This window comes from Ostrinia furnacalis, unplaced genomic scaffold (genome assembly GCF_004193835.3).
Source record: "Ostrinia furnacalis isolate ACB-3 unplaced genomic scaffold, ASM419383v2 OfSCF2414, whole genome shotgun sequence".
Taxonomy (NCBI): Eukaryota; Metazoa; Arthropoda; class Insecta; order Lepidoptera; family Crambidae; genus Ostrinia; species Ostrinia furnacalis.
In genome coordinates this window covers 77,414-95,388 of record NW_021132653.1, presented here as the reverse complement: position 1 = coordinate 95,388, position 17,975 = coordinate 77,414, and the positions used below count along the sequence as shown (strand labels likewise).

Sequence of the window (17,975 nt, the reverse complement as noted above, 5' to 3'; positions counted from 1 at the left end):
CATTTGCGTTTTTAGCTTCACTTATTCCTTCAAGTTTTAATAAAAAAATTTTTTTTGATAAAAGCTGTGTGGATGGAGCGATGAATATGTCCTTTAGCAGTTGTTTAATAAACACATCTGCGTTTCTTACACATCGTTTTAAAAATGACATTTAAATTATCAGTAAAAATACTGCAGATATTTTCAAGCACAATTAAATCGGTCCACGAATGCTGGGGCATTCAGATTCGGTTGAAAGCTTTCTGAACTCATATTTTCTCTCCACTTCAATTAATTTGTACTAAAATTAATTTTCAGTGCAGGAAAATTCGTTTTTCCTTTAAATGTATGCATACAGCATGTAACGTATACGTCCTAACAGGATTACGTATCAGAATAATTTAATCGAATTCATTAATATTCATACCTACGTATTAAACGAATAATGAATAGACGACAGCACTTCAAGGTAAGCACTGGGGCACTTAATACAGTGGTCTTAAGAGTGATTTTACAACAAAAATATACAGTCTATGCTGTCGTCCGTACTTACATGTAGCAGAATTGCTTACTGTTGTAACGCGGTCTGCAACAGTTGCCGAACTTGATCTACCTTGTTTACTTTGACTGTGAAAGTTTTGATCACTTATTTAGTGTTGTTAGTTCCAGAATTAAATTTACAGTTTAATGATTGACAATTTGGAGTTACAACTGCAGGTGTGATTATGGTTAAATAATAGACAGGTGCATTTATGAATAAAGAAGTAATTGTATACTTATTTTAAAATACAGAAATACACACAATATAATATTCTGCCTACACGGAGATGTTAAGTAAACGCACACTAGTTAAACTTGACTGCTCTGTGATCTATTCCGTATTAATAATTAACATAGACAATCCTTTGGAGACTTAGTTCAATTTCCGCACATCAGAGGCATCGAAGGTTAAATTGGAGCTTCAAATGACCTCCATTAAGCTTTTGTGCTAGTAAAACAATTGATATTTGTGAGCAATATCACAGAAATTACCCCATACCAGAGATTTATTACCCCATAAGAGATGGTTGTAAATTAAGTTACAAAAGTTGACAGTCTTATTTTGGTATAGGAACCTCAATGCTTTTGCTCTGTTTAAAGCACAGCACATGTTGAAAGATTTGCAGTTTTACTTCTGTATCCGAAAATCTGTTGGCAGTTTTCGACCGATACCTATAAATAAAACGTCCAAATGCGTTTCATCGCAGCCCCGTACTGCACTCGACAGCATTCCACCAGTCCGGTAGTGTCTGCCTGTCACCTTTATACCTACGTACCAATATCGCTGAAACGTACCGACCAAAATAAATACCAATAAGCCTTGGTTCACTGACTTCTCAAAAATTCCATTTCTTTGACTTCGTCATCAAAAGCGACGGGTAAAGAATATTATTTTTGAACGCATTTTTCAGGACGACAACCATTTATTTGGTTTTCATCAAATCAATCAAATTATTTTTGTTTATAATGCACTTGTGGCCAGTTATTGCTATTAATTTATTTAGACAGAAGAAAAACGTTATAGTGAGGTAACTCAGAGACATTCATAAAAAAATCTTCCATTGATAGAAAACTGGCCTTTATTCGAGTTACATAACCCACCTTTGTCCACCGTATACACAGATTTAGTGAAAATATTGTCGATGTTACCTTTCAATGGAGACGCAAATAGTCTTTTAAACCGCCCCGTTGTGGTACTGTACAGCTTATGAGATTTATTCCCTTTGTGATTCCCGGGACCACTAAACCACCGTTGTGGACTGTAAGGCTGGGTACGCATGGAGCAGTTTTTTTATACGTTCACCGTAAATACAGACGCGTAGAACTTAAAGATGTAGGTATACAAGAGAGGTTTACGGCGATTTTTGACCGTTTGATCACGGACTTTGATCACAACTTTGCAAACGTTTACTAACCGCAAAGAATAACTCAGTGAATTCTTAGNATTCTTAACCTACATCACAATCAAGAATCACACCAAGCCTTCAAAAGATCTGACAATTTAATTATAATTAACTCCAGTCGAGTACACATGTAGATATTTTCTAGACTACTTTTGATGTTGAAAGTACAAAGCTAAACCATTATAGAAGGATTAAATGGAATACGAAATCACTGTTTGTTTCACCACAATACAAATTAATTCCATTTACACCACGCGAGCTATGCATTTTTAATAATACCTATTTTCAAAATGTAGTAGGAAGACAGCGTGTCTCGAGTTCATGGCAGTGAGCCATTACGTTTTAAAATAACATAAATGACAAAATTCATTAGCATTATTTGAGTCATGTTTGTTCAGAAATAATAAATTAATTTTAAACAATTAATGGATTAGAAAAAGCGAAGTTCTACGAACATGTTGTGCATCTATTAATAGTAGGTATGAAAGCGTTTATGCAATGTCGCTTATTGGCGTTAACGAGCGTATTGATTGATGAATAAATCCACAAGTAAACCTCATAATTGCATGGGATAAAATTTCACATCATTTGCATTAAAAAAAAAGTTGCACGCGATTATGTAGAGCGGTAAAATGTTTTCACTAGAATTGAAATTACGAATTCCAAATTTTAAAAAACATTTCTCCTTTACTACGGTGTTTTGTTTTTTGATTGTCTGTTTGATCAAAATCTAGCGCGCACTGGTGACTTTTGTCACACTAAATTCATTTGTTTTTTTACTGTATTAATTTAACGTGTGTGGAAGGAGGTTATTTTGAGGGCCGTATAATCTCAGAGCTGGCCATAAACAAAAGAAAAATAAGTACGAATATGTCACTCATTGGTTACGTAGCGAGCGCGAAACTCCGTATCTTGATAGGAGTGACAAACCAGTGCACGTTAGCTCTAAAATCACTTTTCCCATGAACCGGGCTCTAAAGTATGCGATAATATGTCCCCGTCTATATCCGTGAGGGCAGCTTGCCAGCCCGGGACGCTTATCAGCCGTCACCTGAAGCGCCCGCGTGCCGTTATGACGCACCGACGAACGTTTCAAGTACTCTTACACACAATAATATGGTTATAACGAAGGTAAGAACCCACATGTACGAATAAAGCAGTCGACATAATTTAATATTAATGACGCGGACGCAATGACGTTATGACCCAATAGAAAAACAATTTGGTCGACATTTCAAAAACAAATTCACTTTCCCCATAAAAACCAATTGAACTGGAAAGGGTTTGGAAAATCTAGGTTGTTACTAAGTATTTATGAAAGTTTGTACATGTCAAACATGTAAGAAGTTTCATTAATGCGTCGAGGTTACCTTTGCTGTGGTTAAGCTGCGGACATTCCTGAAAATGTTTTTATGTAAAACGGAAGTTAGTTCTAAGCTGCAAAATGAACTTTCAAAGGATGCGCGTAGTAAAATTTCTGAAAAGGTGAGTTGAGTGTACTACACTGAAAAGGGCATGTTCTAAGCAGAAACTTAGTAGGGAAATCAATAACCACTATTTTTTAACCGACTTCAAAAAAGGAGGATATATGTTTCGTCATAAAAATAACATCACAAACCACAAGAGCCTGTGTGATAAAATTGAAATCGGGTTAAAGTTTCTCAATCCAACTGTGAATAAAGGCAAATTCTCACTACCAATACACATACATATTCTATGACTCAGATAAACTTATAGACATCTGACTGACTGGTGAGCGTCAGGAAATTTCAATACGTGTTTTCGAGATAAGTATTCCGAATTTATCGGATACTGGAGATTATGTGAGTATTCTTGCGTCATTCTCTCGTTTTGTTTTATCGATACACGAAAATGTGTTTTCTTGAATGTTTTCCAATAAAACAAAATGTTGACATGGTAATTTGACGTGTCATGCTACTGGAATACATGAGTTTCTTTACGAATCTGGAGCTTTGAATGTGTAATGTTTATGAATCTAAAAGTGCGTAGGATAATGTGAGGCAAATACCCGTTTTCAGCATCAATCCCTAATTTTTAAGTGACCCCTTTGAGAACAAAATTCCTGTTGTGTTACCATATAAGGGTCACTTAAAAATTAAGGATTGATGATGAAAACGGTCAGAAGACTATCAAACAGGTAAACGTTATGCGGGATGCACCAAACAAAAATAGAGTTTCTGTAGACTTAAATCTCTAAAATAAAACGATAGCGATTTTTTTCTGAATTTCCACCTCTAAGGGACTACTAAACAACTCCCGAGTGGTATAGATTATGCTTATTATGACAAAAGAATGGAGTGTAGCTGCGGGCTAAGTATACATCAAATATTCTCTTCTACATCGCCCATTTCTTGTAAACAGTCAAGACGGTAATTATAAAAACGGTATCCATGACAAAAACATCTAATACAGTTTTCGTTTTGCTCATTTTAAGGATTATCCTCAAGGTTTCTGAGAGGCAAGCCCTAATTTGGTTCCAGCGAATCCCAAGTGTAGCAATTTTCGTAGGCGAAAAAATTAAGACCGAACAATTTGTAGGTAATCTACAAAAAGTTATGAAGTGAATTTTCTGAAGAATCAAGTTCAATGAAATCTTTACAACAATTTTGGTTATTAGTGCTTATACCATAATATTCGGGTTTCAAAGCTGGATTTTTCATGATTCTCTCCCTCTAGTATTCTTTAGGAACTCTGGTATTATTATTTACTTTATTTATAACAAGTAAGTATCAACAAGAAAATTGACACAGTGTATTTTGACCACATCTCTCCCAGCGACTTGTGTAGATCGTTTAAGGAAATACTACGCATAAAAAGTTACATGACACATGAGAGGGATTTCTTTTTATCACACTAGTCCCTTTAGAAGAGCTGAAGGTATTAAGATCGAATAGTTTTGTTTCCGTAAAGGCACAGTCAAAGGAAATACTGGGAATAATCTCTTGAGAGCACTGCAGCTTTTTATTAGTACAATCAAACCGACGGGCTCTTTCTAAGGCCATTTCCGCGGGTCTCCATCTCTTTCACTAAAAGGAAGATGCTGGAATGAAAGACAGAGATAGATAGAAAACACGGAAGCGGAAGCAAGTATCTACATGGGTAGAAACATGAAACATGTTATCATTTATCAATAACGTTTGCTTCGAAAGGAACAACATGGAACTGCACATCATGTTAACAATACCCAATTAGCGCGAAGAGGAAAACATTTTGTCAACCACGCTTCTAATTTAACAAAACAAAATAAATAGAACAATAATTTTTCTTCGGTCTTGCCAAGGTGAGACGTGAAACAGGTGTCTGAAGAATGTTCGCGACGTGGATGTGGGCTTGGAAGTCTTATATCATGTAAACAATGGAGCTCTACATATTTTTATGATTTACATTTGCCGGTTTGGATATTTTCTAAAGAAAAACGCTTTTATCTCTACTTACATTATGAGGATATCCGACTTCATCATTCCTTAGGATTTATTATGAAAACCGTTGTGGTTAAACTGCTTTAAAAGAAAGAACTTGTTGTATTTATTTCATTTCAAAAAGCATTTCCATAGACATTTAGCATTAGGTAGGTATATCAATTTTCTTGGGAAGTCGACATTAAAATCAGATTATGGAAAGAAAAGTGTCCCAATTTTCGTTTGGATCGATTGTACTAGTCCGTTTTAAGTAAGTAAAATACTTCCGGACCAAAATCGTAGTTTAGTTAACCGACATGATTCCAAACATAATTTTATTGTGATGGTTTTACTATCATGTAATTTATGTTTGGAAAATTATTTAATAAAGTTCTTTTATGGCACGTGCCACGGCTTGGTCGTTTAATACACATATAATTTTCAATGTTACGAAAAACACTTCGTTTTCATGTTCTACACGTGTTTGGTATTTTTGTGGATTACAACTATCTTCTTACAACAAAGGTCAAAAGCCTAGTAGGTATCCCTTTCAGAAATTGAGCTTAAACGTGTGATCCTCGACTCCGGAATTTACGAGTAGCGAGCAAACAAATACCCAATCTCTTAGCAAAATCCCTGTGATATTTTATTTCAAAATACTCACGTTTAACCACAATAATTATCTTTATAAAAGTTGTGTAGAAGTAATAAAAAGTAATAAAATAAAGTGAAGTAAATCTTCAATTTCAATCACCGTAAAATGTTTTTTATTTTTGTGTTTCCAAACAAAAGAACCGAAGAAAGTATAATTATGTTGTATATTTTGATAAGCAGCAACATGTTGTGCTTACTTATGTTTGGAAATTATTTACGTATTGTATAGGTAGCTATATTAACCTATGCCCTCAGGTTAGCTCACGTGGAATTTAATTTCCCAAGAAATACACAGCGAAACGAAACACGAGTGAGAAGACGTATTTACATAACAATTCCAATAATTCAATATTGGTATTTGAATTAGCACAAATCTCCAGGAAACATGTATTATACAGAAAATTTTGTTTACTCATTAACACACAATTATTTATGTTTTAATAAACATCAAGAGATTTGATCAATCGTAAGCTCAATCTACCCTCTCTTTACTTTATTAAACCTATAAAACATTCCAGTTAAACTGAAAACAAGCTTTAAAGTGCTCATTAAAAGTTACACTGCAGTAAACAACTACCTACGTTAACTAATGATTAACGCTTTAACATAGATATCGCTCTCGCTTAACTGCTAGTAAACTTTAGTCACATAAAAGGCCACCCCTCGGGTCAGATTCGTTAAGCTGAGTTCAGTAAGTTCCATCTTCAGATAAGTGAATAGACTGGAACTTCGCGCAGGAGCGATGGTATTCATAAATGATATGACATTAAATAATTCAATACAATCTAATTACCTTTGCATGCTAATGTTGGCAAATATGGGTTATTGTTGTAAGTGACTAATATTTTTAGGGCAGTTTTCCTTTAAGATGATAGAGTTAAAGTAAAGATTTTCAGCAAAAAAAGTTGGAAAAATTTCAGCACTGAAAAAAGATCAAGCATTGCACAATTTGAGCGCATCATTGCCGGAGGCAATGTTTTTACTACTATCAGAAGTCTTAATTTGTTGTTAAAAAATAAGATGCACTGCTATCAATTTGCTTTTTATTAGAACAAAATAGTGTGAAAACTGTGACAAGACAATTTTACGTGGGGCTGATAAATATGAGCTTATTTAAAAGAAAACTCTTGTGTAACCAACGTCTGTGGTAAAAAGCGTTTGAATAAAAAAACCCATCGCAGCAATTAAACATTTAGCAGAGCGTCCATAAGAAATTCATTACGGGTGAAAACCGGTACAATTTCCAGTACGGTCCCTTTGAGACGGCCCCGGCCGGGTTGTCGGTTTATTGAATTACGTTTAGAAAGATAAATTACAACTTTTATTTCGCTTCTATCCACTGGCAGTTTTGAAACTCCCTGTGCAATTTGAAATTTTCGCAAATTAACTTTCATGGTAAACTGCGGTACACATTTTTCGTGGCTAATAACTCGCAAAAAAGTAAAACAACATTCGATTTGAACGCTCGTTATTTGCTGTTATCATAACACTGGTTAAAGCAAAATATTTAATTTTGCATTCATGGATTTTTGTTTATTTAGAGCTTTCAGTTATTTTTGTAGCTATTGAGATAAAATTTGTGGAATATTTAATACAGATAAAATTTTTACTATCGATATATTCTACTAAACTGAGAGAAAATAAATAAACATGATTATGTTGTAGGTAAATTAAGATATCCCTCGTTAAAACAATTTAATTCGTCAATTATTTATTTATTAATTAACTACTTAAGTTGAACTAGAATTTAACTTGAAGTCCGCTTAATTTCAGCAGATGAATATGATCGCAATATTAACTTACTATTCAAATATTTAACCTTCACAGAAAATGATAAATTCAAGATTCTCGGGATGGGTGCAATTTAAAAAAAAATATTTTCAGTTCAAATTGGTATCGTGTATTTGAGTACGACTTGGTATTGGCCACGGCTAATTGGCAATTACCTCCAGGAATGAGTAGCCAGATAAAATACCGAATGCAATTTTCAATATGGAATAAAACCTCTTTTCGATGTAAGTTTCGATGTAACTGGCTATCTATGAATAGGTTCCAATAAAAATATTACAAATATTCACCTACAAACATCATAAGGCCCTGAGATCTGATATCAGAAAAAGAAAGCATAAGTAAGAGAAATATTTTTCCTCTATGAATAATTCATACACCAATTTGCGAGCTTCATTTAAATGTTTTGAAAGATTGTTTACTTACCTGCCTCTTTCGTGGAAATTGAACGAACAATTTTAAAATTTAGATTTGTTGTATAAATCATATAAAGTTACAAAGTAGGTAGCAAATTTAGTTAAATATTAGTATCATAATATTTTCTTTTTCTAACTTAAATTAAGGAACATAAGTACTATGTAGGTACAATTTAATTAGATTATACCTAGGTGCAAATATAAAGCATAAACATGAGTTTCATATGAGGAAAACTGAACATAGCTGAAAGCACATGATGAAAACGATGATTCGCCTGAAAACACATGTGCATGAAAGTCCTACAGCTGAAATTCCGCTATTGATTGCCGCTGACTTTCAGAAGAGCGACATCTGTGATCGTTCAGCCTTACCTAGTTTCAGAGCCGACTACGGTCCACCCGCGGCGGCGGCGGACGGCTCGCATTTCAGCCGTGACGACACGATCCCTCGTGCGGCGTTGGCGGGCAACCGACACTTGCGCAGTGGCGCCATCCTCCGCCTCGGCGATTGGCAACATCACAACAACTCAACTAGAACGTAGTTTCAGAAACAAAATACAGATGTCGCTTATCAACCGTCACATTTTCACTGAGTTTTCCGAGTTTGGGAAAATAATATTTACTTAAGATTACAGTTCCGAGTTTTTGTGGCAAATGAAGAATAGTTAAGTTACAGAGTAATTCTTAAATTAAATAAATAAACACATACTCCGTTACATCACTTATTGTAATATTGACGAATGACAAGCTAGGTACTTACTGCTTACATTTTAAAAATATGTATCGCAACATTGAAATAAGCAAGAATGCCAACAGATTATATTACTAATCCTCTTATTTGTCTTCACAATGGTTGTTCTAATAATAAAACTTATAAATTATTCACGGCATTTGCCAATCTGCCCTTATTTGTCAATTCATAATAAACAACGCTCATTTCAAATCCATTCTTTGTTTTGTCTAACGAGATTCTGGAACAGCAAACAAGGGTATTCCCAAATCGCATTATTCCAAATCCGAAGGAACATCATTTGGAAATGGCCCGACTCAAAGCATTGTTCTGACGCGACTACACAACGTCTTTGCGTTAACCCTTTAGCGGACTTGTCAAAAAACTTTAATTAAAAGAGGAAGTGGATTTAAAAAGTTTTTGATTAAAACAGAGTGTAGTTAAGATATCGAATTAACGTAAACTTCCTGTAGGTATGCATTGTATAGCAAAAGCTCTATGGTTACGTTACTATGTTAAGTTTTATACTTTTTGGGTGTAAAAATTAACCAGACGATTTCATACTGGCGCAGGCCGCTACCAATCGATCAACATTTTTTTTAATTTTATGTGACAGGAGGCAAACGAGCAGACGGATCACCTGATGGTAAGTGATTAGTATTACCGTCGCCCATAGACACCCGCAGACCCAGGGGCGTTACAGGTGCGTTGCCGGCCTTTAAGGTGAAGATACGCTCAACATGGAAAGTATTGGAGGCCTTTGTTCAGCAGTAGACGTCCTATGGCTGAAATGATAATGATGATTTCATACTTTCCTTTTGTATCATTTACCTTGATGATTATGTGCGCTTTATATAGCTTAACCAAGCTCAGTTTATTTTAACTTTAAAACCGTAACTATAACAATAACCGGTGCTTTTTGCATGGAGTGGAGTTTGACAGATTTTTGACGTTTGTTAAAGTTAAAGTAAGATGATACATTCCAGCCTTTAGTAGTCTACCAAGAAAGTGTACCTACTTTCGTACTTACCTATCATCCACTTTATCTAGGCGTATACCTACACAATAATTATCAGATTTTGTAACTTTAATTAATGTAGTTGACATTTTAAACAACCTCTTTTCTATTTCCGCGATTAGCATTAAATGAATCACTAATAAATAGTTATACTGACCAATAATATACCTTGATCTAGTTATGTCTACAAGCACTTTATGAAACAAAAATAAAATATGTTTGCATTCCACGCGTTTCATATAAATCAACGCGAATATTTTCTTTGAAACTTAAAAATAATTTGTTGTGCAGACAACGTCACATCAAGCTTAACATTGTGGCATCTTACTCACTTGTAATAAGTGTGATTTTACAGCAAAAACATTAGTTTGAAATGCTGTACACTCATACAGATTTTTCCGATGACACACTGCTTCCGACGTGTAACATAGCTGGAGAAAAACCGTATAAAATGCTTTTGTTTTCGACAGACTATTATAAATTCATGACTTTAGTGATGATTTTCAGCTTCATTAGCTCGGAATACTGTTAACACCGCACCGTATTGTCGTTGACAAGTGAAAACCTCGGGAGTACCGAAAACTAAATTTTTCAGGAGACAAAAACCGCCTCCTGAATATTTTTACGAGGTTTTCATTGAACGCGATTGATGTCACTACAATCATCCCATTCGGATATAGGTGAGCTCCAATTCTATCTCAATCCTACATTAAAAGTGTTTTTGGTAAAAAATCGACTTACGAGGTTTTCACTCGTCAACGACGGTATGTAAATAAGTAGCCTATTTAAGGCCCGCTGGGTCCACCTTAAGCAGAACAGATTTTAATAAAGCGATTTTGTTTTACTTATATCCTGAGCCTTTAAGACAAACGAGCATCATACGTCGATGTTGATACATAAAAGTAGCAGTATTCTTTACTGAACATAGAGACCCTGGGGAGGGATCACAAAATCTGATATTGTTATTTTTTTAGAGACCAAAAAAATGTTGGGAGAATCAACGAATACGGTTAGGCCACGTTAGGCAAAGAACTTCTTAATATTATGATATTTAATGTTCGTACCTAGTAAGTAAGCTGATATGGATCTCTGAAACACCGCAATCGAAACAACTTTAGTTTTCAGTTTAAATTGTCGCATTTTATTCCCAATTTATTTCACAAAATCCTGCAAATTTAAATAGCAACGCTTGTCAACTTTATTTTTGTCTGCGAGGACAGTGAAATAAAAAATATAACTGTCATTGATAGATTTAGCTGTTTTCATTGATCTATGCAGATGTTGTCTTGTGTCGAGTGTAGAAGATTTTTCACGCGTACTTTCTAGTATTGTATTTTTGTCGGTTTGCAAGAAGTGAGAACTATAAAGCTATAAATACAGCTGGCAAATAACCTCTTCAATCAGCATACTGGTATTCTATCACGGCTTTGTAAATAAACTATGGTTTCATTGCGTACATTTCCTCTGGTTAAAGCGTTCAGCTGTTCAGTGACGCCGTTTTATCATTTCAGCATTAGGTACCTACCCATACTGTCGACAGCATATCAGAAACGTTTTGATGTAAAATAATGCCTATTGCAACTGCATAAGATTCCTCACTCGTTAGTACAACTAGTTCGCAGTGAAAAATAAAAAGGGTAGTAGATAACCCTAGGCAATAGTCAATATTGACCAGCATTCAAAAAGTTCGGCATTTTTCATTCATTCTCTCTATTTTTTTTTACGATAGTTAGTAAACTTTTGTTTTACACTTCCAAAAGTGTGCTGAAACATTATGTACTCTAATAACTTTATATAATAACCAATATGTCCATAATCCATTATACTAATTTAGCAAAGTTAATGTTTGGCATCGCCAATTACTGGAAGCGCATTCAGTTAAGTTTACGGTAAACAGATTAAGCTGTTATTTTAAACGCTTAGTCTGGAAAAGGCTAATTGCTTTGAAACATGCTTTTATTCTATTTTACAATTAATTCCTGATTCCTTTTAGCTTCGTATTTATTTTACAAAAAATAAACTTATCCATTTTAAGGTCGAGTAAACAAACGTAACAAGAATTTCTGTAACCTTGATAATAAATTTAAAGACGATTAACGCTGCATTTTAAAGCATTTACCTACAATTACTTACTTGTTAATTTAAGCATTCCGAAAGACGGTAACCAAAATAAACAATTGTCCATTCCGCTTATCTATACCTTTAGACCTAAATGCTCCTTCTGAAATATATTTTCAGAGTGCACTAAATTCTACGGAGCGCTGCAGTATAACGACCTGCTTTGTAACCGAGACTTAATGCAAGCCAAATGAGGGAACTTTTCACTACCCTTTTATATCCAAACAAAGAAAAATCGTGCTACCATTTTTGGGGTGTACTTACCACACCTTTTTACTTGAGAAAAATCTGAAAAGCGCAGGTTTAAGATACTAATCTACATTAATATTACGAGTATAAAGCGGAAAGATTTGATTGTTTGTTTCTTCGCATTGAATTGGCTACGAAACTACTGATTTGAAAAATTCCTTTACTGTTGGAATCCGACATTACTTCTGATGACATTACATAGGTGGAATAAGTTGTGTGGCCGACGATACCCAGATGCGGGAAGCGCAAGACCGGTCATTATGGAAATCCTTGGGGAAGGCCTTTGTCCAGCAGTGGACGTCATTTGACTAAAAAGAACGATAGGCGATACGATGTTTGACGTATCAGCTAGATTATAATAAGAAAGTAAGATATATAGTGATTAAGTAGTTGGCGCCAAGAGAAATTGGCAATCATGCAAATAAATAAAGTCGAACATTGACGCCGAATTGTCCCTGTCCCTGATGTTATGAATAAACCTTTCATGACATCACTAAGATATTTTTATGATACTATTTTTTTAATAATTGGTTGTAGGTACACGAAATGAGACTTAATACAATCTAAGGCTGGGTTGCACCATCTTACTTTAACCGTAATTAAAACGATAACCGGTGCTTTTTGTATGGAGTTTGACAGATTTTTGACGTTGGTTAACGTTAAATTAATATGGTGCAACCCAGCCTAAGTGATCATCATCGTCTTTTAGTTTTTATTGAATTCGAATGAAACTGGCAGTTACGATGTTGATTGCTGTAATCTTTAAAAACAAAATGTCATTTTATTTTATTGTGGCAGATGTTATTGATTGTCTGGTCAGCTAATATTTTTACGATCGTCGTTTATTTCGAGACAAACCAACATGGCTGATTGAGAATCAATTTAGATGGCCAGCACCAATTTCGTCTATTTTCAGTTTCATAATTTACGTTCTTGTTTATGAGAATTCTTGCTCATAAAACGCTTTATTATCTACTTTCGGTACCTACCTACATGTACGGCAATGACAATATACAAAAGCTGGATGCTTTTTATAAGAATTCTGATAATAATGAATCCCTTCCCTACTAATATTATAAATGCGAAAGTAACTCTGTCTGTCTGTCTGTTACGCTTTCACGCCTAAACCACTGAACTAATTTTGATGAAATTTGGCATAGAGATAGTTTGAATTCCGGGAACGGACATAGGATAGTTTTTGTCCCGGTTTTTGAAACAGGGACGCGCGCGATAAAGTTTTTCTGTGACAGACAAAATTCCACGCGGGCGAAGCCGCGGGCGGTAAGCTAGTAAAAAATAATTCGAATAAAATCGTAGGCTGGATGAAATAAGACTTGAAGACTAACGGAGTTTTCACTGCTTATGGTTCAAATAGGTCCTGTAGTTTCGGAGCCCATTCAATACAAACAAAGGACCAATCAAATCTTTCCTCTATGGAATATTATTGTAGTTGATGACAATAATTCAGCTACAACCAAACGAGCGTTAGCCATTTTCTCAGAAAATGACATCTACAGACTGTTTCGTAAAAAAAAATAGGTACGAGTACATTACGTAAATTGCGCTAGCTTTCCACCCTCCTCAAACGGAAGACCGCATTAGTGGTATTGGCACTCCTCAACATGTTCCGAGGATTCCACTCTTGAAAGTAACCCTAACGCTAGCTATGCTCTTAACATAAGTACAACATATCGGCTGCACTTAGATCTGTTTCAAAAATATACAGGCTGGAATTTTGTGATGTATTGTCACCTGGAGGGATACTACTCTTAATACTGTAGATAAAAAATTTACTCAATGAAAATATTCCCTTATTGTTTAAAAGAAATGGAAATCTTTGAATGCAGTTCTATTTCTTTTTAAAAATAAAGGAATGTTTTCTTTGAGTAAAATTTTCTATCTTAAGAGTACTTTCCCTCCAGGTGGCATTATAAAATTCCACTCTGTATATTCGTTCAACTTTTGGGAGTTTGAGCGCTTAGTGGCTTTCCTTGAAAATTTTATAGTGTATCATTTTATACGTCATTCCAAAGAGGCATGTTATACCGATGAAATGGCAAAAATGGAATAATTCTCTTTAATAATTCCCAATATTTCTGTTGTTTTAAGAATAAAATTTATGAAAGATTAAATAACATAAAGAAGCTATGACAACAAATAAACTGTTCCTACTTATACATGGCTACCATAAATAGAATACTAATAGAAAAACAATTCAAAACTTCGCAGAATATGTAACATATAGTAACATACTATCCTAACAATACATCCGATGTTTTCAATGTAAATAACGTAGGAAAACTACGCATCTCAGGTAGATCTTGTCCGATATACGATTAACATAAATTAGAATAAGAACTAGAGTAGCTCATACATATCGATGACTATACGGCGAGTATGCAATGATAAATATGGTCAGTTCATGAAGATAATAGACCGAAAAATCACTGGTAAAATTGTACACATTTTTGTACTTGACCCAAAAAACTATTTCCTACATAGAAAAATGTCTATTTTAAATTAAAAAATAACATGTGTTTGAACTCAATTACTCTACTTGAAGTGAAGTTTAATACCAATAAAAGAGAACGTCTTAAATAGGATTATCATAGCTTTGAATAAATTAGTATGCGACTGACATTGATTTCTAGAAACCATGTAGAACACTAATTTAGGATTTTGTTACAGCTTCTAGGATCAACTGTACCATGTTCATATCGTTGTAATAGGTACACAATACTTATTTCGCCTTTAATTACGTTCATGATTATACATGTAATTATAGGGCCAACGTATGNATATGTAATATATAGTAACATACTATCCTAACAATACATCCGATGTTTTCAATGTAAATAACGTAGGAAAACTACGCATCTCAGGTAGATCTTGTCCGATATACGATTAACATAAATTAGAATAAGAACTAGAGTAGCTCATACATATCGATGACTATACGGCGAGTATGCAATGATAAATATGGTCAGTTCATGTAGTTAAAATAGACCGAAAAATCACTGGTAATTGTACACATTTTTGTACTTGACCCAAAAAACTATTTCCTACATAGAAAAATATCTATTTAAAAAAAAAACTTATTTGGACTCACTTACTCTAAAAATTTTGAAGTGAAGTTTAGTGCCGATAGAGGTGAACGTCTTTGGATAGGATAAATCTTTAATTAAATTAGTATGCGACAGACATTAATTTCTGGAATGTTGAACACTAATTTAGGATATTGTTTGTTACATCATCTAGGACCAACTGTACCATGTCCATTGTTTATATCGTTATACCTTAAGTACATATTTCGCGTTTAATTACGTTCATGATTATACATGTAATTAAAGACCCAATTAATGTATGACGGCCTTTGTGAATATTTGATTTTCAATTTAAGTTATTCTCACACGAGCCCAATATTAACTGCGTAGTTATTTTCGATATATTTCTATAAATAAAATGTAGGCACCTTTAATCCCTTCACCGTAAACTAATTTAGTTTTATAAAGATAAACCTTTAATTCTGATAGACGGTTAAGTAGATAACGATATGACATAACGGCATAAAATGTAACACAGGCTACTGATAAGAAAGTACACATTGATGTACTGAAATTTTATGTATTCAGCATCTTGCTTATCCTTCAGTTAATCGTACTGTGTTCGAGTAATTAATGTTTAATTAATATAATTAATGTTTCAAATAAACTTGTTAAACGATAACAGTATGATAACTTGAGTAACAGGACACAACAGCCTTTACCACATGGCCTAATTAAATTCAGTCCTTGTCTGAAAAACAAGCACCATATTTCGAACTACCTTAATTTAGCAGCGCGTAAATATCCTTCATTTGCCACATCACTGACACATCTAGCACATACAAATCACAGGCACTGTCACAGGTATTTTAATTGGGATAAATTGGTTTATATGCGGCTCGCTCACGTCACTAGAGCTGTCAAATTTCAAGGAACGCGTCGAAAAGCGTTTAATTCGAGTAGTAAGCAGATAAGCGACTTTCCCGGTATATTTTAATTCTATCGACGTTTATATCGGCCGGCGCGTGGTGAGAACTGCGCGTGCGACTGCGCGTTAAGACGTCAACATGATAGCGCTGAGGCTACACGGGAGAGCCGGCGACACGTTTTTCTCCTGAACATTGTCTTGTAAAATATGGCCCGTGATAACTCACTGTCTGTTGGGACTTGTGACTCAACCCAGACTAAGTCCCGAGAATTTACCTGCTTTGAATAAAGCAACGTTTTGCATTTTCAAATACCAAAATGTACAGAGAGGTAAGTGACAAGATAAAGTACAGACTTTGTACATATAACATTACTCGATTTTAGTTCGTTAAAACAAAATTATTTGACAGAATCATCGGATAATGAGTGAAATTAGTGTGTTGATGTATGCATGTAATTTGAAATCCTCAGTTATTGATATTAACATTGTAGGAAATACTCATTTGCTAATATAATTAACGGTCTTATCTATAGTAATATTATAAATAAAAGCTGAAGAGTTTGTTTGTTTACTTGAACGCGCTAATCTCAGGAACTAACAGTCCGATTTGAAAAATTCTTTCAGTGTTAGATAGCATTTATCGAGGAAGGCTATAGGCTATACAATACCATCACGCTACGAGTAATAGGTGCAGAGCAAAAATGAAAAATGTTGCAAAAACGGGTATTCACGCGTACGAAGTTGCGGGCACAGCTAGTCATCGCTAAACTTAAAAGTTTTACAAAACTACCTATGAAAAATAGTTTCTTTTTCTTTTATTTCATTAGGCCTTTGGTTTTATTAAATATCTAGATGTGTGCGTACCTAACAATCGCCGTGATTTTCTGTTGACTGAAGAAAAGGTAGAGTCAAATCAAATAAAAGACACCTTTGGACTCATATTATGCTATGACATAGAAGGGTGGAAGTGTTAAAATCGTACGATTTACTTTTGTTTTCTGTACCATTTTTATTATACTAAAACTTTTCATTTCTTGCAGTGGAGTCTACTTGTTGTCGTTGATAATGAAACTTTAACAAACTTTTATGCGCGGTCNGCACGGTTGTGCAAAATTTTCTCAGTAAATAACATGCACTTGACCTAAATGCCTAATTCAATTAATTTCACCCTGTCACACGGTGTAAAATGTAGCACTTACAAATATTAAGGAAATGCCGTGTGTGTGATCTCATCTTAGCTCTCCAGGCCTATCTTATTAGATTTTGAGTTGGCGGGTGAAATTAATGGGAAGCTTGATGCTCATACCGCACATATTTTTACATTTCATCTTCCACGATCTTAACGAAATTGAAACATGATAAGTGATATATCTAAAGGTATTTCAATTTCAAGGTTATGTAAGGTACCGTAATTCAGTGATCGTCTTATAAAATGGTTAATAGTCTACACTTTTCTGTAAACGTGTATGGTTTTAAATGAAAACGTATCTTAGTGCATGCTTCGCTGAAAATTTTTAATTGGATTATCTGTCTGTGTCGGTAGGTTTAGCTCAAAAATCCAGCATTTTCACTTTCATAATATACCATCATATACTCTTAGGATACTTACTTAGGTACAAAGGGTAAACGAATCAATCGACAAATATGAACTTTTCCCGTAATGACAATCTGCTTCAACGTCTAAGCGTC

At 34.5% G+C, this 17,975-nt stretch overlaps 1 protein-coding gene across 5 annotated transcripts in view; it reads right to left on the bottom strand.

Moving 5' to 3' along the window:
- Positions 1-17,975, bottom strand: part of LOC114355477 (cAMP-specific 3',5'-cyclic phosphodiesterase) — a 217,717-nt gene that overhangs the window by 186,668 nt on the left and 13,074 nt on the right. The window contains exon 1 of one of the 5 annotated variants that reach the window (XM_028308334.1): positions 8,572-8,764. The exons of the other annotated variants lie outside the window; for them this stretch is intronic. Coding sequence (XP_028164135.1) covers positions 8,572-8,717 — 146 coding nt within the window. The 5' untranslated portion in view covers positions 8,718-8,764. Of the gene's footprint in view, positions 1-8,571; positions 8,765-17,975 lie in introns of those variants that run through there. 5 annotated transcript variants of the gene reach the window in all.